This window comes from Larimichthys crocea, chromosome XVII (assembly GCF_000972845.2).
Source record: "Larimichthys crocea isolate SSNF chromosome XVII, L_crocea_2.0, whole genome shotgun sequence".
Taxonomy (NCBI): Eukaryota; Metazoa; Chordata; class Actinopteri; family Sciaenidae; genus Larimichthys; species Larimichthys crocea.
This window is the reverse complement of record NC_040027.1, coordinates 25,338,453-25,366,420: the sequence shown is the minus strand read 5'-3', so window position 1 is coordinate 25,366,420 and position 27,968 is coordinate 25,338,453. Positions and strand designations below refer to the sequence as shown.

The 27,968-nt window shown below is 39.3% G+C and overlaps 1 protein-coding gene across 13 annotated transcripts in view; it reads left to right on the top strand.

Annotated features, from left to right (window-relative positions):
* ptprfa (protein tyrosine phosphatase receptor type Fa) overlaps positions 1–27,968 on the top strand; it is a 291,110-nt gene that overhangs the window by 85,781 nt on the left and 177,361 nt on the right. For all 13 annotated transcript variants that reach the window (XM_027289990.1, XM_027289989.1, XM_027289987.1 and 10 more), the window contains exon 3: positions 22,518–22,663. In XM_027289990.1, the coding sequence (XP_027145791.1) occupies positions 22,518–22,663 (146 nt within the window). The remainder of the gene's footprint in view (positions 1–22,517; positions 22,664–27,968) is intronic.

Here is a 27,968-nt window from a genome sequence, read left to right as displayed (position 1 = left end):
TCATACACACACAACCAATGGCACTCTCACAGGTCAGCATTTCTTCCAGAATGAACTGAACTGGACTGAAAAACTACATTTCAGAAGAATAATTGAATAGATTTTATGTATAGATATTTCCAGGCCCCAAAAGGCATGAGGCCCTGTGCAACCACACCCTTCTCACACTCCTTTATAAAATGAAAATAAAAGTGACTTCAGAGGACAGTGTTGGAAGATATCCTGGATGAGAGAGATATGAGTTCAAGTTCTTAAAAAGAGCGAAAATTTAGCAGAACATGCTTCATTTTATTATAACTACAGTGAAACCCTAAAGACTGTATTTAGTTATAGAAAGTAGTGAAACAGAGGCTATAGCCCAGAGGTGATGTCAGGACATCAGCTTCTTCTTTTTTAACTAAATTAATAATGACTACTTTCTTAATAGGTTGTATTTTCAGACCAAATCAGACGTTGAAAAAAAATGCCAACCCTCTCATTCATTTGAGTAGCAGTAGATGGTTTAGGCTGCAACAGTGGAAGCTGCAAGGAATGAAAAAATGCAGCAACCTGTGGCAAAAAAGTTGAAACAGAATCAACATTTGGTGACCAATCCAGCGAAGTCAAACAATTTCACACTGAGCCTGAAATAAGGCTGAAATGGGACCAAACTATGATACTCTCCTAGTTTTGTCCTATCTTGGTTTGTTTTGTTTTGTGCGTGTCTGGTTGCTATGCATGCTGCAAAATAGTGACACCAAGAAGTTTCCTTTGGTTTTCTTGAGAGAGACAGAGACAGAACAGTGGTGGTCAAGCAACCTAAGAGTGAATGAGGAGAGGGAGCACTGGAAGCAAGTGAATCAGAGAAATAAAGTGTTCTGATTGTTTCATATTTTAAAGCACAAGTAAGCATGTCCACACTGCTACAACCCTGCACTAATGGATGGATGCCTCCTATTTGCCATTTCCTGTATCCAGTAAGAGACTAAAAAACAACATACAGCCCTCATTATGAGCACTGACCCAGGAAGCAGGGGTAGAGATGGGGGTCATGGATGGGTTTGGAGACTAAAGGATGATCTGCATGTACTGACCAGACCCTTGCTAATGCAATAATGGGTCTTTGGTTCTCCAATGACAATTGCAGTGAACCATTCAGCTATGTGTAATGAGCACAACATTACATTTGGGGGAGTGCAAAGCGGGTAGAGGTGAAAGGTTGAACAAGAACATTAAGAAAATGAAATTTCATATTAGTTTAGTCATAAAGGGAAATGAGTTTGACATTATATACAGCTGACGGGAGATAGTTAATCAAATCCGAGAAGACAAAAACGTGATACCACAAAAAGGAATAGCCTTTATTTCAGTGATAGAATTCAATACAGCAACACGGATCTATAGAGAGATACTGTCTATGTGCTTTTTATCACTGTTAACGCTGACAGCTTTTATGCAGATGAAGTCAGCTTAGGAGAGTACAGTGCTGCAGTGTTCTATATTGGTCAGAATGGGGGGTAAAATAATAATTTTGTATTTATTAGAGCTTCAAAGGTCCAGGGTGTCAGATTTAGGGGGCTTTATTTGAAGAATACAGTAGAAATATAATATAATATCCATAAGTATGTTTATATTGGTGTTTAATCGCCTGAAAATAAAACTTCTTTCATGGAGTTCATCATGTTTCTACAGTAGCCCAGAAACGGATGAACTATTGGCTTTGTCAGGTTTTCTACATGTTTCATGGCTACCTTAGTTCATCCTTCATGCTGGGACGGAGAGGTTAAGCCAGTTAATGCCAATACCAGTCCTACATACTGGACTGTTGCCTCATTGAACACTTTTCTTGCAATGTTGCTGTGTTCCAGGATTTGGTGCATACAATGTTATGATAGATAGAACCGCTGCTCAAAGCTATTAAAGATGAAAGGTTGTGTTCCAGCAACAGTAATTGAAATCAAAAGTATACTTCTGCTTGAAGTGTGTCAAATCTGTTTAGGCATTTCGCCTATTAGGTCTTTGACCAGCAAAGGCTTAGAGAACCTCAAAGAAGGAGCACTGACAAAGACTTTCATCTCAACTCACACTATCCAGAACTAACAATCCAACAATCACTTTACTGTGTTTAAGATCAGAGGACCAAAGGACATTCACCCCTTTGTCTAAATGAAACATGTCCTTTAGCAAGATGCTTTACCACAGAGTTGCAGAACGAGCTGCTCAAGGACATATAATTCACTGTTTCCTCACATTTAATAGGAGAAGAATCATAGATTGATTGATAGATAGATAAATCAAATATAAAACCAGATAGACCTGGATAGATTGTTGGGCACTGATGGAGTATTTTCTAGTGTATATAGATAACATGGCCTAATCAGGGTGCTTACACAGTGCATGACAGGTACTGGAGATGGAGAAAATCCAATGAAATGTGAGAACAACCTGACTAATGTAAGACAAGACGCAGAGCAGGAAGCGGAACTCTCACTGCCTGCTTTGCATGTATGTAGCTTTTATTTGCTGATGCAATATTTCATTTTCTTGTGTGTGACCTGTATGCCCCTGAGTGCAGTAACCTATCTCCCAGATGTACAATTTGCTCACCGGCAGGTAATGAAATATGGTATGTAAAACATGAGCTGAGTTTTGTGGGATAATACCCATAAAGCAACATTCTGCAAGCTTCTACCTGCATTATTGGATTGTGCAAAATATCGTTCTTCCACATGTCTGTTTCTCCGTGTATATGTATTTGTGTGTTGTAGAAAAACAAACAGCAGGTGCACCTGCAGCAATGATTTTGAGAACGCAAGACTAATACATGTCGGGAGCAGTTCAGTATGTAGGCTAGGCAGGGGCAGGTTGATGCCTGTAAGCCCCAAATGTGGGGGTGGGTGTCCGTGGAGGGCGATGTTTCTGATCAACAGGTTCATTATCGGAGCGAGTTGCTTTATGGCCGCAATGAACACATTGTGTAATTTCCCTCTATAATTTAGCAGATAGAAATGCATCAGGGGGGACTGTGTCAGCAATTACCTTCCAGTGTGAGCACTCTGAACTCTGGAGAGAATGAGAATCATTAATTTCTGACTCAGAGTTCAGATTTCCTCCGATTCTTTTAAGAACCTTATTAAACCTTTCGAACCTGATTGACACACCTTGTGTCAAAAACTGCACCCTCTCAACACAAACACCATCTACATGCTGCTGGAAGCAGCAGAATAGATTCTTTCCAAAGGCATCAGCATCTCCAGTGTGCACTGAGGATGAAAGTCCATATCTACCTAGAAAACAAAAGCACAATAAAAAAAATAAGCACAAGCAATGAAAAAATCCATGAAAATTTGCCTTTTTTCATTCTTCACTATCAATTATCATCAATTATCAAAAAATGGTTTTGACAATACTAAGCTCACGGTGTTCCAACAGAATGGTTCATATATCCCTAAAACACTGACACTCTCATCTATCGATCTATATACTCCGTCCAGTGGACATCCTAACTGAACAATGTCAAATTAAAACATTTAGTGTCGTAAAACACTTTTCCTCTGCTGACTGCAGTCTCTGCCTCCAGTGAGAAGCAGGGTGGCAGCTGCCTCATACGAACGGGAGAAATTATTAGCACTTGATTTGATGCAATGGATCTTCCTGCTGATGCAAATATGGCAATGTGAGACGGCTGAATGGAAATTTTTTGAATTTAACACAATTAATCATGCAGCATCCATCAAAGACTGAAATGTCCTCTGCTTGTGCTAATGAAAATGACCTCTTTGAGTGTAAAAATCATCAACAAAGTGATCTCATGTCTGTGTGAGCTGGTTGCATGTCAAATGCCATCTCTCCACAGGGGAGTTGTTCTCTGTCAACTCTCTGGAGCTCATTCTCACTTCAAGGTGCTGTCGAAAAGAAGAATTCTTATTAGATCACACACACAAAGTACAGTTCACACTCTTTGGACTTTTCACAAAATATTACCAATTATCAGATATTTTTGAAAAATTATGCTATTTAGTGACTAATTGTTGATGAACAGACAAGAGTACTGATGTAAATGTTATCTTCTTATATTCCAGCTGAGCTAATAGTGAAAATAGCAAAGGTTTCAAAAACCTCTTACCTCACAGTGTAGTTTTAGAGTGGTAAATATGGACGGTATTAGTTCTGATTGCATTACATATGATCAAAAACTAGCGAGTCGACAACTTTGCTAACAGCCAAGCATCAAGGTCAACAGCACAAGACATAGCAGCCAACTACTAGTCCAACAGCAAGAAGCCCATCTCCAGTGGCTTCTTGCTCGCTCACACACCCTTTCTCTTCATAGCTTCCTTCATCAACATCCACTTCGGCCTCTTGGTATGTGCACTGTTACGTTTCCCTTCATAAGCAGCAAGAACAATAACGCTGACAACCAACAAAGAAAGAACTCAGGGAAGACAGGAGGCAGTAAAAAAAAAAAGAGATTTATTTACCATATTTAAAGGAAAAGGTAAACAACAAATGTAGGTTTGAAAAATGTGGGGGGACTGTGGGGGTTGTGCCAAACAAAATAACCAAAGTACAAAAAAATAGGGCCTAGCTCAACCTATCTCTGTGAGAAAAGAAAAGGCAAACAAAATGCCTGACTATCTTATCTAAAAGGATATCTGAAAAGAATAAAAATACACCAGAGGCAACAACCCATAACCTAGTGTGATAACAATTACTTTCTAAGTGCATGAATGTATAGGGTATACCAGTCTTACCTCAGTTCTATCCCCCACCACAAGCCTTCATAGAGCAACAGGAAGGAGGAAGGAGAGATAAATACGACACACACAAATCATAATCACAAACATGCACAGAGGCTGCTGAGCCTGGTTATATTAGCCGCTTGCCCAGCTCTGGTACAACACCATCTCCGATGCCCTTCAGTGTTCCTCTGCACCCCAGGCCTGAAAACCTCCTCTTTCTGGTGGTCCAAAACATCTGCGGTAGAAACACAAACACTCCTTCTGGCAAAATTAATCATAATAATATAAATGGATGGTATCTTAAAAATGTAATTGTTATCTTCAAACCACATGTAGATGGAAATAGGTCTGAAATTTACGACTGTACGTTAAAAAAAAAAAAAAAAGTTACTCACCGTGTTGAAATTCACTACACATTGTAGGATCATGTGATCATTTAACCACGTCATGCATGGTGTCCACATTTGTATTTATTTATTTTTTATTTAAACTTGTAAATTTAATTATTTTGTCATACTCATGCATGTCAGAGTCCATTTCAGTTGTATCAAATGTATTTCAATCCAAACATGAGTCAGTGGTGGCAGTGGGACTTGATGTATCTATTGGCATATGCCCATACTGTACATGACCAAGTCGATCTCCCTCGATAATTACAAGAAAGAATCAGCTCGACATTCGTTTTGACCCGACAAGTATAAATGAAGCACTAAGTGTTTCCAGTGAGCCATCAATTCCTTTGAGCTTTGTGAAGCGTGTAGCTGAGAAAGTGTTCTCCTGGTTCAAATTCATCAACTCTACTGTTGGCTCTGGCCATCGTGTCAGATTAATCTTGGAGTCCTAAATGTTTGGCTTGACTTACCTGAGAGAGGTGACAGACTGTACATTTGACCCTGAGCAATCAGAGCTTGCCAGTTAAAGTTAACTGTATTTTTGTTTCAATTAATTATTTGCTCAGTTTTGTCACCAAAGCACATATTACACTAATAGGGATTGGATTAGGTGCAACCTGTTCTGATACCAACCCTATCAGACCAACTGGACCAAACAAGTGGTGCACCAGGAAGAGAGCTGGAGTGAAAGCTAAGCTAATGATCATTAACTCGATAACTGTAAGAAAACTCACAAAATGAGTGCGGGTGACACGGAAGAAAAGACAATGTCCATAAGTACCTCATTAACAGGTGAGAGCACTCAACTTTATAGTTTTCTGACAAAGTCAGATCAACACACACAGCGAATTGTGCTTAAGACACGTACCAGCTGAAACGGACGCCGCCACGAACCTGTTTCATTAATTGAAATGTCACCCATTATATTACACAGAAAGTACAAGGTGGAAGCTCAACAACCAGCAGGCCAGTAAGTCCCCATGTTCAAATGTCCAACTTTTCACAGCAGAAATAAACATTTACGGCCTGGTACAAAAAACTGTTTTGGTCTTTATAGCTAATTTCATGACAACTGTACTGAGGGTGATTTTTGATTTATTTTTCTTACCTTTTCACATGATATTAAAACTTAAAGTTATGCATAATTTACAGTGTGGCCACTTTGATTGACAGGTAGGTGGCGTTACAGATGGCTTGTTTGAGCACCCAGGCATCATTCAGCCATAGGTGCGCTGATGATGATTTTTTTGCAGATTTTCAGGTTAGCTCGGGATATGGAAGAGGCAGTACACATTGCAGTACTGTAGACAGTACCTCATATTTTGAGCTTCAAAACGGCTCTTCGGAAACTTGTGGATGACGTCACACATACTCATGTCCAAATGATCTAGCACTTAACACAAATTTGTCACAAATGTAGTTTAAAGTTTGTTTAAAGCTGACCACAGTTGAGATTTTTCTATTTATTTTGTTGACATAGTCAGTTAAAACATTCATAGAATGTTCATGTTCATTTTAAAACACTGCTGATCAGAATTAAGATTTCTGCTTCATTATTGTTTTATTTATTGACATAATGCTTAAAAAAATACTGATATATTAGCCCTATGTTGTACTCAGGTGGTTCTCCATCTGTGTCATGTTACAAGATCAAACATTTAAAAGATTTAAAGAACACAGTATGAAGTGAGTTGATTTTCTGACATCAAGATTTATTATAGCGATCAGGTTTCTCCTGATACAGTCAATCGGATAATTTCGATTCTTCAAGCACTCACAATGTTCTCATCTTGCCAGGGCTCACATTATGGCTAGTATGCTATAACTTTTCTTTTCCCCTACCCGGCTTGTCTTCAGATTTGCAACTCCCCAGGGTCGCATACACATAATGATTTGCAAAATAGAATCAGTTTATTCCCTGTTTCTTTCCTCCCTCCTCCCAGCTTTCATGCAGCGTGTGGGTACTGCTACCATACTTGTGTGGGAGGCAATTTTGCGGGTCATGAACAAGGAGCAGGAGAGAACAATGTATTATTTATAAGAACAAACACGAGTGGCAGCAGTGTCTCTGCATCTAGCCCTCCAAACGGAAGTTAATATTACCGAGTCTCTGCCAGGCTGCCCGGCTGTTTGTGGGTATTAGATTATGGAGGAAAACAGGAAGGTAAAATTGTCTGTTTAGTCTAGACTATTCAGGAGGGGTGTATAGACTTAAATACATATCTGAATGATTCTTCTTTGGTGTCTTTTACCTGCTACTATCCAGTGTCTGCGTGCTTTGTCAGTGGAGATTACCATGTGAATCAAGCCGTACTGAGGGCGACTGAATGAGTCTAGTGTAACTGAATATCACACAAACAAAAGACCATGAAGAACACCTTAAAGGGAAAATCTATCCACAGATACTCTCACACCGTCATATACCGTCAATCACTCAGGTTGAGTTAATTGCAGAAATTTTTTTCTGATGACTTATTGAACTGTTGTCATTTATTATTCTGCTGTTCATAGCTCCATTCAGCCTGCTGCTCTGGCTCACTTGAATGTATTGGATTTGCAGTGTCTGGTGCTGGCAGACTGCTATTGACAGGACTGTAAATTGATTGGTCGATGAGAATGTAAAGCTTCATTTTGATTAAGACGAGCTGTTCTTGGCAGAGTTTTGTAATGTATAGATTATCATGTCATGGAGTGGAGTTGGAGAATGGTTTGTCTTTCTCTTGGAAAAAAAAAATCACTCTGGACGTGACGATACACATACAGTGATTATATCTAATGTGTTCCTTATAAAAGGACTGAAAGACGTCTGTGGCTTAATATCTTATCAAATTTACAAAAAGGTAAAGGTTGTTTTTTGATTGAATTTCCACCTTTGATTGAAATCCCACAGGACTTTAAATGAAAATCAGTTTGAACACGATGAAAGCGCTGAGGGGCGTGTGATGCAGACGTATCGGTGCAAATGCTCGGTTACATAAATTTGTGTCCATCTGTGTATCCTTGTGTGTTATTGTACTCTGAGAGTGGGACCATCTGTCCTTATGTAGATTGTTTGGACATTTGATTCATTTATTTATTTTTACTAAATCACGATTTTTTTATCGTCTGCTCTGGGGAATATCTGCCAAGCAGGTGTTGATTTGTATTTTCATTTTAAGAAGGAGTTCCGTTTTTTACAAATAAGCTCCATACATTTTCAAACCAAGAAAGTGCTAATGTGTTAGGGATAAACTGACAGTGTCCATTTGAAGCTTTGTATGTTCGTACATTTCATGTCAGAGCTGTTTAATAGAACTGGCTCTGCAGGCACAAGGCAAAAAAGGCAAATTTAAGGTTACACTGGTCAATTCAAAATTCAAAATGTGCCTTTTAATACAAGTTTGAAATAAAGTTCCAAATTAAAAAAACATCTAAAACAATGAAAAAAGTCCACCTTTAGAGTAGGAAATCCAAATGTCTTCCACAACAGATGAATGAAATGTAAATATCTGTTATAACACGGTTATTATTGGCATCATTAACTACTGAGTGGAGATATATTTTGTCCCAGTTCACTTTCAAGGCCTTAACCTGTTTGGTGCATACGATCAGGAAAATAAGCCAGCCAGAAAAACCTGGCTAGACAGACACTCTGCCTCTGTAGTTATAGATTGATTCATAAAAATGGGACCTTGGACTGGGAAAGATCTTGAGAACCTGGTCTATATTGGTAGCTGTTGGTTTGAATGGGGAAAAAAACATGACTTTAGAGCTAACAATCAAGTTTTGAGACCAAACAAAAATTTTAAAAAGTAGTCCCGCTTTGTGAAACCTGGTAACAAAACCTAAAAGTCTTAAGTCTGAAATGTCACCATGTTCCGTTAAGTTGCTCTGGAGCATCGTCTCGTTCAGTACCGCTGAAAGCTCGCTCTTCAGAGACACTTTCTGTCTTCCCTCTGTGCAGCCATGTATCAGACTTCTGCCTGCTCTCTCTGTTACACCACAGAAGCAAGAAGTTACCAGTGACGCACGTCTGACAGTTTATCCTGACAAGCCCGTCAGAGAGCAGCACCGGGGAACCGGCAGGATTTTCTGTATTAGAGGGCAGAAGAGTTGTGCTGTGAAACTCAATGAGCAAACCTCGGCTCTTCCCTCCAACCTCATTTGATAGGTTGTGTAAATATTCCATTTCTGTTTACACAGGGTTATATTTCATAGTTTATGGGATGAAATCATCAGAAGACACTTTAAGAAGGCTATTTTATTTAGTTATATTAAAGGATCATTATGTTTTATTGCAACTTGGACCTTATTTTTATACTAATAGCCTCAATGTTTAGCAGTATTAACTTACACAAGTTCAACCATATCACTGAATGAGAATGTTTACATTGGATGGTTTTTCCAAATACTTAGCTTCCCCATCAATGTCCTCTTTGGTCTCTTCGACTCTGCCATGAAGTCTGTACTGATAATATAGAGTTAAGAGGATAAAGTTGGTGGTGTGTTATTTACGCACTTGTCGCTAAAGATTGTACTTGCTTGTTCTTGCCCTGTGTACTTAAATCAAACCGAGGCAGCAATGCTTTTAAACAATAGCTGTTCTTCTCCACACTATTACTTTCACACTAGTGGCTGCATTGGCATTGAACAATGGCACAATTGTGAGGTAGGGCATTGTCTAAAATGGTTGCAGTTTCTACAATTAATGATCAAAATCCAGGAATGAGAAAAGTCTGAGATAGCAAGAAACCAGAGGTGTCAGACAAAAGAGGTTTAAAACCAATTTATGTGAAGGAGAAAACAGAGTTAGACTGCAAGATTTATACCCAGTCTGTCTGTTGTAAATATCCAGACCTGCAGTTAAAGACCCATTTCTTGCTGTGACCTGTTGTACTGACTGTAGCTGTATGGACACAGTTAAACTGTATTTAATGGGAGATTTTTGCTGATAGATATTTTACCTGCAAAAACTAATAATACAAATTTAAATATTAAAATTTAAGTGGATTATCTGTTCTCATTATCTGACTTCTTGTGTTTCTTTCCTCGTCTGACTTCAGTGTAGCGATGTCAGCATGTTTCCAGACCTCATTCATTTACTGAGAACACCCGTTATGCCACCATCACCAAAACTATAAAAATAAACTAGAAACTGAATCGTTCTTGAAGAAAGAACATTATTTTGCTACCACATAATGCTGCTGTAAGCATCTTGTCATAGGTTAATGTTGAGTGTTAACTAAAACATCCTCTTCATTGTTGGCAGAAGCTGGTAACAAAAGGCTGCTTCTGAATGAGTCCAAGGAAATATTAGGAGAATTTTACTGTCTGTATTAGCACTGACGACCACTATTATATTCTCGTTAGAGATAAACTTTATTGACCTCTAAATGGACTCCTTTCCATGTGAGCTTCTCTTATTGTCTTATTGAATGACTTGGCATGAGCAGCTCTCCACTCCTCAGGTGAGGGCGGGGAAGAGAACTGTAAAAAGCACTGCAGTGTTTCTACCTTGAATGTCCAGAAGTAGAGAGCCAGATTGTTTACGTGTCACTTTGACGGATCAGAAGTTGATTTGCATGACTGCTCCCTCTCAACTCCACAGCCTAATGAGTCTCTGTGAGGAGAAGACACTTTGTGTGAAACTGTTGTCACTTGTCATTGTGAATTGCCTCTGAAACACAGCTTTATTCCGCCTCACACAACATTTGACTGCCTGGCTGCATGCCTAGACACCATTAAATTCTTGAGTCCAAATGAGAAACAGGCCGGTAAGACAAGTGTGCTCCGTTGGGTGACAATGAGATGTGAAACAATGAGCTGTAAGCTCAGGAGTTGAGAAATTGTTGTTGTTGTTTTTTAAATAACTGTGACCAAGAAATATTTTTATATAGATTTATAAGTTTATTTAAGTTTCAAAATTGATGTTGAAGTGTTTTTGTCAGATGTGATGTGTCACCTATCTCAAATGAATGCCAATATATCATTTTTGGGGTGTTTTCAGGTATTGTTCATGCTGTGTCATTTCCTGATAAATGATAAAAAAGTTTACTAATTTTATATCCAACGAAATGCTGATTCCTGTTTGAAACAGCCTATGAGTGATTCCAAGGGCAGCTCCATCCATCTATGGTTGGGCCATAGATCTGTGAGTAACATCACAGAGACTACATCCATATTTTAGTCTATGAATCACTTAGTGGTAGAATTTGGAATTAAGGTACCAGTCTGAGGTGCAGTGGTTAGCACTGTCACCTCACAGCAAGAAGGTTGCAGGTTCGAACCTCGGCTTGGGCCTTCCTGTTTAGAGTTGGCACGTTCTCCCAGGGTACACTGGCTTCCTCCTACAGTCCAAAGATGTGCACCTAATAGGTTAATTGGTAACTCTAAATTGTATGTGAGTGCAAATGGTTCTTTGTCTCTATGTGTCCTTCCCTGCCTCTCGCCCTGACTCAGCTGGGATAGGCTGCAGCCCCTGGCGACCCTGATGAGGATAAGTGGTAACAGAAAATGGATGGATGGTTCCGGTCTTTGGCTTAGCAGCAAACCAGTTTGAGTATTTCTACAACCCTACTCTTGTGCAGAGCCAAACAATGATTTGGCTACATTTTACTCTGCTAAACTAAACTATTTTGTCATCATGAGTGAGTGTTAGCTGCCATGATGGTGTGAATGTTTGCAGGCTTTCTCAATGACTACATTCAGGAAGAATCACTATGCACTCGTATATTTTATTAAGTAGCAGGCAAATGGTCAAATTTGATATGAATGGACTTTGGCACAAAATGTGGTGTTTAAGCAGTCCAAAAAAAAAAATCACATTTCCAGACTTCATATCAGAATGAGCATGGGACGTGAGAAAACTATCACAAAGTGAGACCGGCATGGAGAATGACAAGCACCAGTGACAAGGCAGTTAGAGCAGCATGTAAGCGGCATGATGTGCTGTGTGGCTGGATTCCCTGGCTGGTGTCGGAGAGAGGGGAAGCTGTGCTGCCACAGGCCTCTGCGGCATGTGTTGAGAAGCAACATCTCCACCTCCTCTTTTACTCTGGCATCATTTACCGGAGTAATTGAATGAAATAAAAAATGCTCTGCTCCTTGGAGCTAAACCATCCATGAAGAGATGAGCTCATAACCAATACACTTTATTCCACCAATTATTCGGTAGCCTGAAGGATTGAGACGTAAAAGGCCGGTCTGAGGAATGCATTGTGAGTTGGTGAGATTCCTGAGCACACATGCATGTAACCAGGTTACCATGCTGTGGGAATGATAGTCTGTTTGTTCCTCTGACGTGATTGACAGTCGTTAGGCAAATTAGTGATGTGACGTGTTGAGCAGTTCACCGGCTATCACAGGAAGAGCTTGAAGAGCTTTGGCTGATAGTTCATCATAATCATATAAAGGGAGCTTATGCAAAGTATCAAAGGAAAACATTATTTGTGCGCAGCAATCAATTATGGCCAAACCTGCTTATGAGGCTAAATTTAGCTCCAGTGTGAAAGGCTTCGCAACGTGTCAGGTTTTCTCTTATTTTGGTATAAAATTGCAGCAATATACATTTCATATCATCGTTCTACTGTCAACTCTGTCTAGCCCTATACTACGGTGGCCCTGAGAGCTCAACACACGACTACAACAAAAACATTCAAATAAATAAATTTAAAACAACAAAAACATGTTTTTCATGTTTTATTTTTGGTTGTGTTTTCAGTTTTTACAGTGGTTTTCTATATTTATTTCTGTTTTCACACTTCGTATTGTGTGTGTTGTTGGTTTTTTTAATAAATGCATGTGTTGTCAAATTGAGGAAGATGTTTTATTCATTTGCTTGTGCTTTTTATCTATTTGCATGGCTTTTCTTATGTTGCACTGTGTTGACTCTCAGGGCCACTGCACTAAAAAGGTTGCTGGAATCCTTAAAGCCTCTCAAAATGTTTTTGTCTATGACATTAATTATTCAAGACTAAAAAAAGCAAAGTTTGGTCAGGTTTGGCCGACAGTGCTGGGAACAAACAAACAACCCTCTAACCGTCAAAGCATATTGTGTATATTGAAATGATGCTAAATTCTCTGAACTCTGCCTTTTTAGGCCAGTGAGAAAAGTAGCATCGTACAAACATTTCAGAATCACACATTTCTATAACCAAAACTGTTCTTTGGAAGAAAGTGTCTGTGTCGGAGTCCATCGTTTCTAGTGACAAGCTGACTGAGGAAATACGTTTTCACAGCTTAAATGAATGCTACATGTTGTTTTGCTGTCTATGTCTGGGTTTTGCCATGACAACCTACGCAGCCTCGCTTTGCTGTTTCTGAATTTGTATGTGTGCACATACAAGCAATATGACTCTGGTTAGAGAGTTAAAGAGGTTAAAGATATATAAACAACAATAATACATTATTGTTACATAGAGGAAGTGGAGAAGAGGAGGATGTTAGAAAACAACTCCTCTCTCCCCCTGCATGAGACTGTGGAGGCTTCAACAGCTCCTTCAGCAACAGACTGTTACACCCACCATGTAAGAAGGAGCTCTAACAGGTCCTTCATTCCAACAGCTGTCAGCATGACTTCATGACTTTTTCTATATATTCCTTACTTTTGAATAATTTCTTATCAACCTTGTGTGTACAAGCTGCCGTGACAAGCAGATTTCTCCTGTGTGGGATCATTAAAGTCTGTCTTAACTTATTTTATCTCTATTTAAACAACAATTATATTTGTAGACAGTAAGACAGATAATAGTGCAAAGTGTACTAAAAAAATCTGATTTATATAGCAGGTTGCTTAATGTACATGACTTAGAAGGATATGACACAATGGATGAACAATAGATTGGTAGATTGGGATGATATTTACTATAAAATTATAACAATAGAACAAAAGTAATAATAATTTACAGATATGGTGGATGATTGAGACATAGATTGTAAAAAAAAAGTCAAGAACTGAACATTTTTAGCTTTCATTTAATAATTTGCTTAATCATATACCAACATGTTTTACATATTAAGAAAAAACATGACTCTTAATCTTGGACTCATCTACACATCACAAAGTAATTGCATACTTCTGTTATTTTATTGATGAAGTAGACCCATTAATGCCATAATACTTATGTATTTACATTTTTCAGTGTAGCAAATAAAAGCCCTCAGTTGCAGAAAATTAACCTCGACTGATCAGTTCAGATAACACGTGAAATGTCAGGTTTTTAAATCTCTTTTTTTTTTTGTCAAAGCAGCATAACAGTCAGGAAGTAGTCAAACGTGATGAACTGCTGTTGTTTTCTATGTGCAGTCGTTCTCTATAAATACATGTAGAATGAGTTTAAAAGAATTTAAGTGGCCTTTCCATTATTAATGAGGACAAACTGGGCTGACCCCACTCCATTTATTGATTTCCCACTCCAAATTGCCTCTTAATTGTGTTTCTGTATGCATAATATGCTTTGTAGTCCAACTTCCAGTTGCAATTTTGCCACTGTTTTGCCATCTTAAGTTGTTTTTAGTCTGTAATGAGCAGACAGTAATGGGGGTGTTAGATTTGGCAGTGGCGTGCCAAGGGAAAAACTTGTAAGGAAGCCGAAGAAGACAATCCCGATAAAATAAAATGTTTTTAAAAAACAGGATCAGGGCAGAACATGTGATATGTGTCCCTGCTGGTCTCATCTTTCAAGTAAAAACATTCTCTAATTAATCTAATTTCATTCTCTAATCACTCCAATTTCCCTCAGTTTGACAACAAGCATCAGTCAGCTTCAAAGAAATTCTCTACTGCCTCCAGTTATCCTCCATAATGTGCTATAGACCATGCAAGAATTCACATCCATGAACAACCATGACGTGTGTTGGTGGTGAAGTCACATGCTATGCCGAACACTATGCAGTTAGTTCCACTAATGACACAGCTTTGGAAAGAAGTTCAAATGCAGTATCATTTCAATCAGTGCTTCGCAAGCTTTCAGTGACAATCCAGCGCTGCACCATCAGTGTTGGATTTATGAAACTGAAATCAGGCTTCCAACTGAAAAACAATGCTACATTTCAAATGTTGATATCCATCACTAAATGTATTCTTTGTCATCATAATGCAATAAGACTAAGACAGCATTCTAGTTGCATTGAACTGCATCTTCGTGTTAAGTTGCACTTGAGATTTAGTGAGAAACGTGGTGTCATGCTGTTGTGCTTCACTCAGCTTCTCAGTGCAGGCAGCTAACTTCTTGTTCTTTTATACCAAGATAGGTGTGGTGAATCTTATTTTGCTTCTGTTGAGTCTGAATGTCTGGAGTGTAACGATGTTACAATGACCTGCCAAGTAAAATGACTGTATTTCTCACTGGAGTCTGGACACTGATACAGGACTGTTTCTGGTTTAAAGGATCTCTCTCTCTTTGTGGTGATCCTTTTAATAATTTCCATAATTTCCACAAGCACTTTTAGTGGTCATACATTACTGTGTTTCATCCAGTGCTGCAGCTGCAGCCCTCTTGCTTAATTCTAGAGCAATTTCAAAAATTGTCACAAAAACATCAGAAAAATGTGTCCAGGTTGAAAAACACCATTTACCCTTTAATGCACCAACAGAACTGTCTTTCCCATTAATATGTTATATTCTCATCTCATATTTGACCATCATACAGAAAAAAAAGCAACTCCATCCGCAATTAATCCTGTTATTCATGAACAAACTAATTTCCCTTTTTCTATGAATATAAAGCCTTCCACTTCACACCAGAATTCCCATAAAAAGCAGCATGGAGAGCCAGCATGAGTCTCCTTTGGGCCGCTGCTTCTCTCTGGCTCCCTCCTCTGTGAACATCTCCTCTGTGGCTCCAGTCATGCATGTCCTCTGTGAGACTGGCTTAATGCAAAGATCATCCACTAAAAGAGCAGGCAGGAGTGGTTGGCATTTAGCAAACACTAAGTGTTACTGTATGATAGTCAAACTATATTTATAGCTGTTTTGTGGCTCTCTGCTTAATGTAGGGGTTCTTGATCTCCACACTTAGTTTAACACTATGCTAAAGAGAATAATAGTCTAACTGAACCTTTTATCCACTCCTATGCCAACACAAGCATATTGTTTCACAACAATTGCACACTTTTGTTTCAGATCTCATTTCCCTGTATACATGTACTTATTCTTGGGGAAACACAGTCTGCCATACAGGCTCCTCAACTTAAAGAATTGTTCTGCGAACCTGTATTTACAAAAACATGCACCTTTTATCCCAGACACAGATTCAGGCAAAGTGTGAGCAGCAGCCTAACAGTTCCAAAGTGTGAAAGGATGTGTTTTCTCCTTAAAGTGTTTATCGAATTCATGTTGTCCTACAGCCATTACATAAAGAGCTTACCACACGTTTTGAGAAGTTCAAAGGTCAAGATAGTTGTATCCTCTGAATGTGTGAATACATCCAGAGGAGTGAGCCATTAGCTGTCAGTCAAGCAGCCAACAGGAGCTGAACTCTCTAATCTTTTCATTATCCAGATACTCTGAATGCAGGTTTATGTTTACATTTCTAAATAGTTATTATAGACAGCGGCATCAAGACATAAACATAATTATAAACACATAAACAAGATTTACTGTAAGTGAAGACAACTTTGCAACAAAGATACTCCAGTAATTGGAAAAATGGTTGAGTCTGTAGGAATTCTGGGAATTGGGGAATTGGCCAAACGTGACTCGAAACTGAACTCTAAAATACTGAATGCTGGTAAAAATAAAGTATAGTCACATTTAGAATTAGAAAACATTACTATCTGTAATGTTCCTATATGTTATTTTATTTGGACTTTTATTTGATGCAGCGATCTGCATCAGAGAAGCCGGATCCAACCTTTGAAAAAAAAAAAAGAGCCTAAAGTGTGCAGCCAATCAGGTGATCAGACTGGTCAAACTCTGCACAGTCAGCCTGAAATGTCTCTGAAACTGAAACTATTTAAACTCTGATACTCTACCTGTTGTGTTCTGGCTTTGTTTATTTCATGTACCCAGCTTCTAAATCTGTGTCTGACTCCCAATGTACACTACAAAATGAAACATGAAGGAGTTTAATTTGTTTTGTGCCTGATGGAGCTTTGGTCAAGAGAGATGGACAGTGAATGAGAGTGAAAGAGCTCCGGCATCGATAAAGCTGGTTAGTCAGCTAAATAAAAAGTTGTTTCCTGTTTGTTTCACAGTCTTTACATTCAACACAGACAAACCCCCTCTCCCCCTTGAAGCACTGTGCTTCTGTTTCATGGGGACTTAAAGTTATGTTACAACCTGAAACTCATTAAAAGTGATCAAATTAAGACATGTGGCAGCATTAATAGAGACTAATCTACTTACTTTTAATTGAAAACAGTTCTAATAAAACTTGCAGTGCCTGAAGTCATTACATGATATTGCTTCTCTACACTACACAAGACGCACTATTTCCCACTTTTTCCACATCATGCCTATCCTTGTGGATTGTATGCAAGAGGTCAAATGGACAAATTTCTAAGGGAAAAAACAGCAAGCACAGGGTCAGAGAAGAATGCAAGTGAGAGACAGCTTGCAGCTGCCAGTGAAGAGAGGAGAGGGCACCAGCTTGTTTTACATTTAGAGTGTCAAGCCTCAGGGTCAGCCAACAGCAGCCATGGGAAATAAATAGCTTAATAATGGTACGATCCACTCGCTTCTTCTCCCCTCACCTCCTCTGCCTCCTTGAAACCTCTGATAAAAGCCTCTGTGCTGGCTTGACTTACATGCTAACTTATTTTTACATAGTGCTGTAAAGGGCAGTATTTCCCTGCTGTACATTGACCATCCTCAGGACCCTACTGTAACCTGTTGTACAAGTTGTATGACTGGATTTTTCATGAAGTGTACCTGGGGAGCAACTCTTGGCTCAGACTGTACAAATGGGGTTTGAATTGCATTGAACTTTAAAGAGCACACTTATCATTTGCCAAAAGTTACCGTGAAAATGTCATGCCATGCCTGAAAAATGTTCTTCATGGCTTCCTGCTGGAGACTGAGATTTAACCCCTGCCTGGAACGTTTACATTCCTCTTTGCAAGCTGCTGTCATACCATGCCATACTTGAGTATTCCACATTTAGAGCATGATTATCTGTTCAGTGTTGTCCATTTTGTGTTAGGGAAGATCTTGAACAATGGCCTAGTTTAGTGACATGACGATGAGTCATTATAGATAGAAAATGTAATCTTTTGAATTGAGCTATAGTTTAAATTTCAAATAATAGAATAACAGCTCTCGTCCTAACCATATCAAAGAGTTGTCTGATGCTCTTTTTTTTGTTGCCAGTAGCAAATTCTGTAAGAAAACTGGTTGGATCTCCACAACAGCATGGGGAAGTTATTTCAGTTAGCCGTGCACCCAATCTTCTTGTGCTGAATTAATCATAAAGTTTCCCGATGGCCAGATAGCTTTACTGTTGCACTTACTTTAGTCACTAAGTGTAGCTGTCACTTCTTAGCTCAGTTAAGCATGCTGCTAGTGGCCTGATTAGGTGAGCCTGGTTTCCCCACTGGGTACACCCTGACCCGGGCTTAAAAACCTACTGCTGGCTGTCCAAATCATCACTCCCGTGGTTCATGATTAACTGAGATGACTGACGTGTCTCCTGTCCCTCCTATTGTTTTTAAATATAGCAAATTTTCTCACCTTGAGAAAAATAATTTATTACACATCATAGCATCGTTCAGTATTAATTTAAAAAGCTGTATTTCCTTATTCTTTTCAGTTATTTAAAAAAAAAAAAAAAGACAAAAAATTTAATTTAAATTAATTAAAAAACAATTATAATTCAGTTTAGTCGACAGTTAAGGCTCCATACGTTCCTCCTTGTGTTGATACTAACATAAAACTGGGTGGGGTGCATCAACATTACTGCATTATTTCTGACATTTCAGAAATCACTCATGTATGCTGCTGTTTCTATCTAACCTGTCATGTTAGCATGTCACGTTTGAATCATTTCTCATAATTATGTAGTTTGACAGAGAGAGATTTTCACTTAAAATATAATTTTTTCATGTAATTCATATAAAATGGAACCCTTTGAATGGTTCCAAAGACAATACTCAATACTTTCTGACATTTTTGAGACAAGAACTTGTGGACACATGTCACGGGCCTGACATGGGGCCTGAATGGTGTCTTTCAACTAAATAAAGTTGTCCATGGAATAGATTTATTTAAAATCAGCATTTGGTGTCGCATGGGATCAGTGATCAGTGATGCATTCAAAATGTACACTTTTAGAAATATATGGATGAAAGAAAGTATGCAGGATACACTGTTTCACCATTGCATTGCATTTTAAATGATGTCAGTACTTATATAAATTTGTATCTGATTTATCTGTGACAGTTGCACCCCTCAAGCTGTGCAGCTGGCCAGGAGCTGAATGCCTTGCTCAAGGGTTTAAGAGGGTCAAACTGTTAAAACTAGAAACTTTCCAGCCAGAAGCCCTCTTCTCAAACCTCTCTAACTCTTACGCGTGTGTGTGTTTGTGTATGTGTCTGTATAACTGCCCGAATCATATTACATAGTGATTTGTAAGTGTGGGTGGCCTACCACAGTATGTATGTTATTGGGTATTGTGTGGAAAGGAGCCATGAACCACAAACCACACAAGAAGACAGGCAAGCAGCAGCCTGTGAAAGGACTGATCTTTGTGCTGATTGTCAAAGTTACAGCAGAGACACGTCTTATTGGGAGCTATGTGCTGACAGAGGACAATCTGGGGGCAGCAGCGAGGCAGCGGGAAACTGCCGGATGACAATACTTTGATGCCTTCGTGCGGCAACATTCAAGTATCATCCACCTGTCCTCAACCTGTCGCCACACACTGACCCTGCACTCAAGAAGCCACTTCTACCTCAAATAAAAAAAACACCTGCATTATGATTGCTTCTCTGGGGACAGAGGTGTCACCCCTGAGGTGACGTTTCAGTTTTGTTGCCTGTGAAGCTCTGACGTGCAATATTTAATTATTTGTGTGGCCAGCCTACATTTACTGCTGTCTGTCTCTGACGGAGAACACGGCTTTCTGAGTGTTACCTAACACAACCTTCCAAAACAATGGTCCAGAATTCAACATGAGTGGAGACAGCTAGAACAGCAATAGTGGTTATTCCTATTGCTAATACAGACACTGTACAAGATGTCTGGCAAGCCAAGAAACACAGACAGAAACAAACACTCTGATTTGGTAGAGAAAAGTGAACAACTAGGTCAATTCTAACCTGAACACGTGTTGCCATATCACAGACTGATTAACTCAGTAAATCTAAAGCACATCCACTAACTGGAAGGGAACTGAGGAGTGTTCTCAGCTGACTGGCTGTAAGGCTAGAGGCATAGATGGTGAGATGCTAAGGCAGTCAATACTAACTGACTACACAACCTGTGCGTAAAGGAGAGAGGATCAAAGGGAGATGAGTACCGGCTGCCGGGCTCCTTCATCAGGCCCCTTCTGTCATCCAGATGTGTCAACAGATGTGACTTTGATAACAGGTCTTGACCTTCTGTGCATGCCAATGATACAGATCCACATATTAGATCCAGAGTTCTAAGAAGCATACCGCCTGACTGACTTTGGTGCCCACTGAGTTTCCAGATCTCAGCCAGTAAAACGGATACCAGTACTGTACTGTTCTTGCATCATGGACTCCTGTCCTAAGCTAGCAGCCAGTTAACACACAAGCCTTTGACTTTGAATTTTACTGGTCTTTTTTTTGTAAAACTGAAACATTACAGAAACAACATCAATCAGTACATGAATCAAAAGAGACAGTAAATATGCATAACTATGTGATTTACAATTCCTACAAAAACAAACCTGCTCATTCTAATTTATTTATTTATCCGCTGTTTGCATTTAGTCTGTTGTACATAGAAATGTATATGGTTGTAGAAACCATATTTATTCCATCACCTGCACCATTGCACTATCATCAGTCCTTTATCCAGTATACAATGTCTATAGATAGATACACACACACACACACACACACACACATATATATGTGTGTACATACACATCTATACCTGTATGTACAACTGAGAGCACAGTGAACGAGTCAGATTCCTCGTGTGTGTACACACATGGCCAATGAAGTGATTCTGATTCTGATGAAGTACAAAGCAGCACTGTACTGTATGAAAAACAATGAACAGAGCATGTTTTACTAAAACAACAGAATAATTTCTAACATGACAAATAAAGATAAAAAACTTATTAGGTCACTTTCAAACTTACTGCGTTCATAACATTTCTTTCCAAAACTATTGGAATTCATCTGCAAACATTTTTTATTGTTGGTATCTTTGAGGTTTACAAACATGTCAAGGTGCACTTGCTTCTTCATGTCAAGCCAATTATTTAAAATAGCTATAAAGGGGTCGTTAGCTTACTAATCATGGTCAGTACTGTGAAAACTGTTTGAACTTTTTTGATTTTGACTTTTTTTTTATGTGTCTTTCGTGGAAATACATATTAATCAGTGGAGAACCCCTGTAAACAAGCATTTATTAAATGATGTTTACACTGGTTAGCCTTCTTCTCAGATTAATACGTTGCTTCATGTACCACCAATTGCTTGGTGATGAGTGAAATAGTTTGATAATGGGTTGGGCAATATGTTAAAATGCCACTGTCAACCCAACAACCAGTGATTGCTGATATATTCATACTGGCGTGTGGACACCGATGGGTGCTATATTCATCTAAATGTCCAACACCTGTGTAATATTAAAGGACATTTCCAGCCTCTACACGTTTGCATTACCACCCTCCTCAGTCAGCATGTGTTGGGTTGGTAGCATGTATGTGCATGTTTGTGCACCAACAAAACAGTGACAGGCTCATCAAAACATTGCCAGTGGCAAAAAATCACCACCGGTACCTTTAACATATTCATGACCGTGACATACTGTAAAGTATAAATATGATTTATTTTTTGAGCAGCACTATTATTCAACACTTATTTAAGGCTGATATTTTAGTGACAGTATTATGGATCCGGTGCACATATTCAGTGAATACCGGCCTCAGTGTTTGTTTATGATACATGTTTATTCATGCATTCAAAGCAGATTTTCCAAGGTTTCTGTCCGTCCATTCACATCTGCCTGCTCGATGCAGCTATTAATAAGACTGACAGGTGCTGCTTATTATCAGGGTGAGGATGTGTTCAGCTGTTTTTACTAGGTGTGTCTACAGGCATAAGACAGCTTTTGAAAGAGCATATTGTTATTGCAAGAACTACAGCAGATGTAGTGTGGTAAAATCCCTGTAACTTGCCTGGAGCTGTTTCTCTGTCAGGGCTCTTCATCTCATACTGGTTATCTTCTCTTCCCCGCTCTCTTCTCTCTTCCTTCCTTCGCCTTTGTCTCGCTGTCTCTCACCTTTAGGCATGCCCAGCTTCATCAAGTCCCCTGACGATCAGACTGGGATTTCAGGAGGAGTGGCGTCGTTCGTATGCCAGGCGGTGGGCGAGCCCAAACCTCGCATCACCTGGATGAAGAAGGGGAAGAAAGTCAGCTCTCAGCGCTTTGAGGTACGACTTGATAGCAGGCCTTAAAGCTCCCCTCTCTGATGTGCTTCAATGTGCAGAACTTCCCTTTCTCACACCTTCACTGCTCATTAGCTCTCTGCTTTTGTGTGCGCCTAAGACAGAGAGAGACAGAGCAGCAGAGGTTGTGTGCTGTAGTCTAATACTCTACAGTTAGAGTGTGTCAACATACCTCATTGGGCTGGATGTGTGTTTAGCAGCAGTGAGCCTGAGCTGGATGTTAAATTTACTAATTACCACAATGCTCAAAAACCTGTACAGCAGCTTTCCTCCATTTAGTGCCTGTTTGAAGACCACTTAATGCAAATCAGGTTAATTGCAATATTCTAATGAGAATACCTGAGGCTCAGCATCCCAGTGAGTACAATTCAGTGTTTGTAGGTTAAATGGTGGCACTGGCAGGTTAGAGAGCAGAGCTGTGATAACCTGCCAGAGGCCAGCCCATGATGGGCTAACGGGTTTATTCAGTAAGAGCAAGTTTATTGAGCTTTGCTTACATAAATGCACAGTCCTCCACCTCCCACACCGAAGTCATCTGCTGTTGTATTGGCTCAAAGGATGTGGCTCTCGGTTGTGCTAGTGGAAAAGATGCCAGTGAGCCATGCGTCCATAAAAATCACAATGTTCCTGTCTATAATTGATGAGTGATTTATTCTGTAGAATATACACTGGTGAGAAAAATGCTGAGTAGTGACAACCGATGAGGAGAGCCCTCCTCTTCTCGTGCTCCTGGAAACACATCCAACTGGCACATCCACCCTAACCATAACCCTGGAAGAGCTGATAAAGCTGTCCCAGTTGTGGAATCAATTATATCAGTTATATGATATACTCTATATGTCAGACTACACTGTGTGAAAAGACTTAAAACACTGGCATATGACTACTAGTTTGCAGAATCTGGAAGGACGCCAAACCTCATGTTATGCCACCATCTTGGTCCAGTAGCTGCTCAACAGTTTGGATTCTCAAGTGCAACTTGCAAGGTTTGAAGCCCCAAGAACATGAATCAAACTCAGACTCTATACTGAGCGAGGCCTCGGTATGTCCTTACAATAAAATGTGTCAAAACATTTACATAAATAGCCACTGTTATGTGAGCAGTTTAAAAAGTTTTACATGCAAGATTCCTTTCAAGAATTGTCTTGTTGAAAGATCAAACCATTCATTATTCAGTTGATTAACAAAGCTGCTGTTTAACAGAAAACTAAAACTTTAGTATGAAACTGTCTGATGTGGTTTGACGAAAAGATGAAGTGAACAAATTATTCCATTGGATGGATTTATAGGCTCCAGTTTTTATATAATATATATATGCATTGGTCCAGACTTTCTCACAGTCTCCTGCTGAGTCTCTTCTACATTTGAATGTGCAGAATCTTTGTGCACTGCGGGGTGCTGACCAGAAACTCAACATTTTATGCATGCAGTTGCATTAACACACACCACAAATGCTTAATTAATAGGAGTGCATGAGCTTTTCTGCAGAACTCTGGAGCAGTAGGAAGGCTCATTAGCTGCCAGCCAACTCAAATGACTTCAAGTGAAGTAACTCAACATGAGTCCTGCGTAGATGGAGACACTTGGTTCATGTCGTCGTGAGTAATAGGAATTATCTTCCACCTGTCTGCTCAGCATTACTCAAACTGATGGCTACCCTGTGTGTGGGGTGGGTGTACCTCCTCCCTATGCAGGGAGACAGACCAGCTCTCTACCTCTCCTTTAACTATTCTTTTATTACATTTTATTCTGCGGATTCATTCATTTGAGTGATTTACACTGTAGAAAGGGAATCTTTAATAACACAAATCATATGTGTTATAACAGTGTTCCTCATATGTCTGCTCATGAATTATTCTCATTCAATCTTTAATATTTTGCTGATAAAATTAAATTATTTGAATTTTAGGATTTAGATGTGCAGACTTTGAGTAGATGCCTACAGAGATAGGTATGTATCTTAGGGATCTCTCTCTCTCTCTCTCTGTATCTGGATACGTTAACTAAGTAATGTCATCTGGACATATATGTCTAGGCTAATTAGAGCAAGTGGAGAAACCAAACCAGCATGAGCTTGGTCAACCTCTTAGGTCATGTGACTCTCATCTTGCACCTCTGAAAAGCCATTGTAAAGCTTGGAGTGTGACCACTCTGGTCACAGACACCTTGGCAGTACTGCCTTCATCACCTCCCAGGTGATCCAATCCAGTGGCTTTAGCCTGGACATGGATCAGTGTTAGAGATATATTATCTCAGGGCCTACCAATCATTTTGGGATTTTTAAATGCAAAGTAGTTGCTTGGACGGTGGTGAGAACAACCACTAAGAAATGAATGCACACTGGTACGACAGTGTTTACAAGAACAAGACCTCTGCATGTCACCACCCTAAAGACTTTAGATTGGATTTGTTTTTTGTTTTTTTTGTTTTTTACTTTTGTTTCTACCCAGTTTTAGCAATCAAAGCAAGAGTTCCCATTCTTTATTGAGGGAAGTGTTTTAGAGTTTACCCCAAACTGCCTCTGTCCCTGGTTCGATTTGAACTTTGCTTAACTTCCCAATCGACTCAACAAAGGTCGTCTTCCCTACAGTTCTAGCTCTTTTTTTTCATTTCTGAGCTTACAATGGATATAAAATTGGCTAATGTCATTCTGAGTAACAGGTTTCTTCTTTCGGCTAAATGTTCCTCAAACTGATAGCTTCCCTGTGTGTAGGGTGGGTTAACCTCCTATGGAAGGAAGGGAGTTCAGCTTTGCACCTTCTTCATTAGAGCAAGAATGTGATTCTTGGTGGGTCATACACCGCGGTGGAGCGGAAGTGTAAGACCCAGTGCCCTGACCTCTGAGTCTTTAACCACCCCTAACATTCCTAAAGCCCTTCACATACCTGCTCTCCAGCCAAGCTCATCACTGTAAACATCCTCCTTCAGGACTCAGGTCACTCCAAGCAGGGTCGGTTTTTGCTATAGGCAATGTGGGCGACCACCGCTATGCCACTCATTTCCACGTCAAGTTAGTGGAGTGGGCGCCCTCATTGTCTCGTCAACTTACTGCTGAGAGTCATACAGGTTGTGTGTGTGTGTCAGAGGGCCAGGGGGGTGAGGATAGACTGATCCAAGGCCACACAAACTGCTTCCAAATAAATTGTATTTTATTCCTGGAATTAACATAGACCCATATACCTACATGTAATTAATTGGGTTATGCGAAAAAGACCCATATACCTACATGTAATTAATTGGGTTATGCGAAAAATGAAAAAAAAAAACAAAAAAAAACATGACCTCACGTGACTCTGGTTGATTGACGGGCGACCGACGGTGTTGGCAAAGGTATAGTGGTTAATGATGTGGAGTCTTCATCATGGACTTCCACTGATGCCATGACCCTTCCAGTGACAGTAGTTGAAGCAGAGAGGAGTTTTTCCAAGCTGAAGCTTATTAAAACGTACTTGAGGTCCACTATGTCACAGGAGCGTCTCTCTGGACTTGCCATCATCAGCATCAATTATACAGTAATGATGTAATTGATGATTTTGCACGAAAGAAGGCTAGAAAAGTCAAGTTTTAGATTGCACTTCACACCTGTAGTTAATGTTAATGCCAGTTAAACAGGGTGAAAAATCTGCCACAATCTGGAACTGTTCAGATGGTATTAGGATGAATCTTTTTTTTTTGTAGTTATTTATTTTATTGTATTTTATTTTATTTTTTAGCTTTCTTCAGGAATTTTTCAAACATGGATCCTGTGGATCCTGTGATGAATGATTTGTGTAATTTACATTGGTGTTTATATAATGTATTTCATTTATTTATCTTGTGTTTTGTGTGTTTTTGTTACCTTTTATATATAATAAAGTAATACAAATCTAAAACACTGTTGTGTCGGTGCAGGGGTTGGGGGGTAGGTTGTTGTTTGTTAATAACGTCAGACAGGGCAAAAGCATGAGCAGTCAGATGATCAGACAGACAATTTTGAGTTACTGTACATCCATTTTTTTTTCAAACTATCTTTTCCATTTTTGTTTTAAATTTCAAACTTTTCATATTTCCCTCCCTCCCCATTTCCTGATGGCCCTCCAACAAGATGAGGGAAAAAAAAAACACCTCCCAAATATTTCCTAATCTGGGCTGTGCAGATTAATTTAATTTTGTCCACAGGGCCTTAGACGCGGCACCAATTGTGTTTTCCCTAGCTCCATTAATCTGAGCAACAGAGTGTTCAGAGATATGATATCCAATAATGGCCTTATCAAGTGAGTAAACCAAGAAGCTACTTACTATAGTTGTACACACTCACAGATCCCTCTGCAATGAGTTTTAACTTTGAGTTTGACCTCCAAATAAAGTCTAATCGTCAACAGACTCATCTGTATTTTGGGATGGTCTTTGGGTTTGATTACCTCTTCAGCTGTGCAGTGCTGGATAAGTATACAAGCAAATGATGAGAGACAGCAAAAGCCATGGAGACTGATGACAGTTCATCCTATCGATGACATCATCGTGTCAGCTGAAATAAACTGATGCAGAGTCCAATTTACTAAAAGAATGTATTATTAAGTTCGTAAATTTTACCAGTGTACCTCAGTCCAATGATAACACAACATCAGTAGATCATGTGAACACAGTCATAAGTAGCATAGCAGCAACTCCACCAACACAAAACACTGAGGGGAGAAGATAAATAAGACACTGAAGCATTACATTGATACAAAAGCAACTCAGTATTACAGTGGACTGATTGACCTTTATGTTCCCCTGAAACTGATCTTGTCAGTCGTTACTAATTGATATGACCATATCATCAATCAGCATAACAACAGATATCAGCAACCAGTTCAATGTCATACCTGATGAGCAAAGCAAAAATAATATTGGGACTCAAGTTCCAATAAACTTGTCCGTTAAAGAGTCCTCTGTCCTCTGCTGAGTGATCAAAGTTCAGAGTTGTTCACTGAAGTTCACTAATATCACTAATATAGTTGATGAGATTGATGCATAGGTGCATTGTTTGTAGTATTATGGCGTAATTTAGCAGCAACGCAAAAGCCCAGATACAATTGTTTATTTTAACAGTCACATGCAGAATTATACAGTCAATCAGTGAGACCTAGTGCACAATGCAGAACCTTCACTTTTTTATTGATTTATTTCATTTTTATACTCTTTATTCATCACATTGTCTCTTACAGTAGTTACTTTTCATTAACAAAAAGAGGAACAAACAAAGGCAACAAACAACTTCATAATAGTTACAGTATATCTCTCCCACCTCACCCCATAGTCCCAACCT